The 2016-nt window shown below is 28.6% G+C and overlaps 1 protein-coding gene across 2 annotated transcripts in view; it reads right to left on the bottom strand.

Moving 5' to 3' along the window:
• Nucleotides 1-2016, bottom strand: part of LOC106460988 (eukaryotic peptide chain release factor GTP-binding subunit ERF3A-like) — a 62229-nt gene that overhangs the window by 4696 nt on the left and 55517 nt on the right. For both annotated transcript variants that reach the window (XM_013920755.2, XM_013920754.2), the window contains exon 12: nt 1764-1835. In XM_013920755.2, coding sequence (XP_013776209.1) covers nt 1764-1835 — 72 coding nt within the window. The remainder of the gene's footprint in view (nt 1-1763; nt 1836-2016) is intronic.

Raw genomic sequence — 2016 nt, 5'->3', positions numbered from 1 at the left:
TAATTATGTTTGAAATTATGAACATTGCTCAACATCATGAAAATTAAACCTTATTTTCAATAAGCAATCCTGAAAAATATTTGGGGGTGCTTAACTTTTTTCCAGGTGTATATAATGCAGCTGACTTGGAATAATAGAAGTGACTAGTTGAGTTTGTATTTTGGTAAAATTTGCATCCATTGTATTTTCTTTTATTTTAAACTTGAAAATGTATTAACCCTATCTCGATAGGTCATGTGTCAAAAGCCATGTCAACACGTTTGTTGACTTGCATTCAAAATTTTATTGAACTATTATTTTATGAATCTATGTCAATAAGTTTGGTATCAAATTGTAGATTATAATTAAAATTTTGGTATTATACATTAATTAATTTCTTAATTTAAAAGTAAATATTAAAAAAACACAGCCAAACATCGATTTTTGTGTGTCATGTGGTATGTTGAATGCAGCACTGGTTCAAATTAGATGTTTGTGATGTCAAAATACCAAGTCTATAGTTTCGTACAAATCAGGAACTCAAATTACTGATATTGACAAGCTAGAATATAAAATAAGAATGTCTTATCTTTTCTATTTCCTAAGAAATTGCTCCTGTACTGAATCAAACACAGTGGTCCCCCACCCACCTCTTTCCATTTTATACCCTTATATACAATTACTTCTATATATAATATGAATAACAAATGAAAAGCTCAGAATATCCCCTAGTGGTTTTCTCAGCCATTTTGATGTGTTATTGTGCCAATTTGATTCTTTCCACACAAAAATTCAAACAATGAGGTAAGTCTTTAGAGAGCTCAAAATTTCATATTTTTTTAGAACCAAATACAGCTTAGTTACTACACTTGTTAAATTATGGTGGAATTCTATAGCATCGATATAGTAATTTATGAATTTTTTGGTTAATTAAAATATATATATATAAACCTAAAAAAAAAACTCTTTCTACATCTTCCACGTGGGAAATTTCATAAGGCTTACCTACCTAAGACAAGCGGCAAACAAGTACAAAGGTCGTGACTAGAAGAGGTAACTGTTTGCTATACTTTATTTACTGCTATATGTTTTAAGAAAAATAAGTTTTAGAGTTTATTTGTAAATAGAAATAAAGTATATTCATATATAATGCATAATAGTTGAAATGTGACTGTATTTTACAAAATACCAGTTCACTAAAACACAGCCAAGACAGGTCACTTTGTAAAGACTAAAGGTCAATTATATATTATTGGATACAGTAACACACGTGCACATGCTCCGCATCATTGTAACTTCTATGTTGTTAGCCAGGCACAGTTGGACGGTTAATATAGTAACAATAATAAATATACGTATAAATGTATAACGTTATAAGATTTAAGCTAATTAAGACTAAAATTTTGTGTTTACATATTATAATTTGTTGTTCTAGAAGAAAAAAAGCATCATTTATATTTTTTTATTGAGGTCACAAAGTTGGTCATATCGAATCAACCCATATAGAAATACACTAGTGAAAATAACAAATAAAATAGTTTTTTAAACAAAAAATTTGATAATTATCTGTAGATTATAAAGATTTCACATGTGAAATTTGAAAATGTTCTAATGCATTAAAGTATTTTTAGTCTTAAAATCAAAATTGCTTTGCATGTTGGATAGTCAACACTCTGAAAGAAAAAGGTTTACGAGAAAATCTGTAATTAAAAAATCTTAAAGTACATATTCAATAATGTTCTAAACGAAATGATAGCACTTTGAATGCTAATAAAGTTACACACCTGAGCATCAAAAACTTTTCCAACTGTACATGGATTGTCTGCATCACAAAGGACAAAGCCTGACTGGACTTCCTAAAAAAAAAAAGAAGAAAACAAAAATTTAACCCGATGACCACTGGCTATTAACTTTCTGAGTAGCCAATGCAAATCTTGCTATATTTCATTCCAACAATAAAACTAGTGGATGAAATCGTTTGAAACTGTATAAGAACTTTCATAAATGCATGTAGTTTAACTTAAGAAACATAAAGCC

Source organism: Limulus polyphemus, unplaced genomic scaffold (assembly GCF_000517525.1).
Source record: "Limulus polyphemus unplaced genomic scaffold, Limulus_polyphemus-2.1.2 Scaffold875, whole genome shotgun sequence".
Classification (NCBI taxonomy): Eukaryota; Metazoa; Arthropoda; class Merostomata; order Xiphosura; family Limulidae; genus Limulus; species Limulus polyphemus.
Note: the sequence above shows the minus strand (reverse complement) of the source record. Positions and strands in the feature narration are given on the sequence as shown.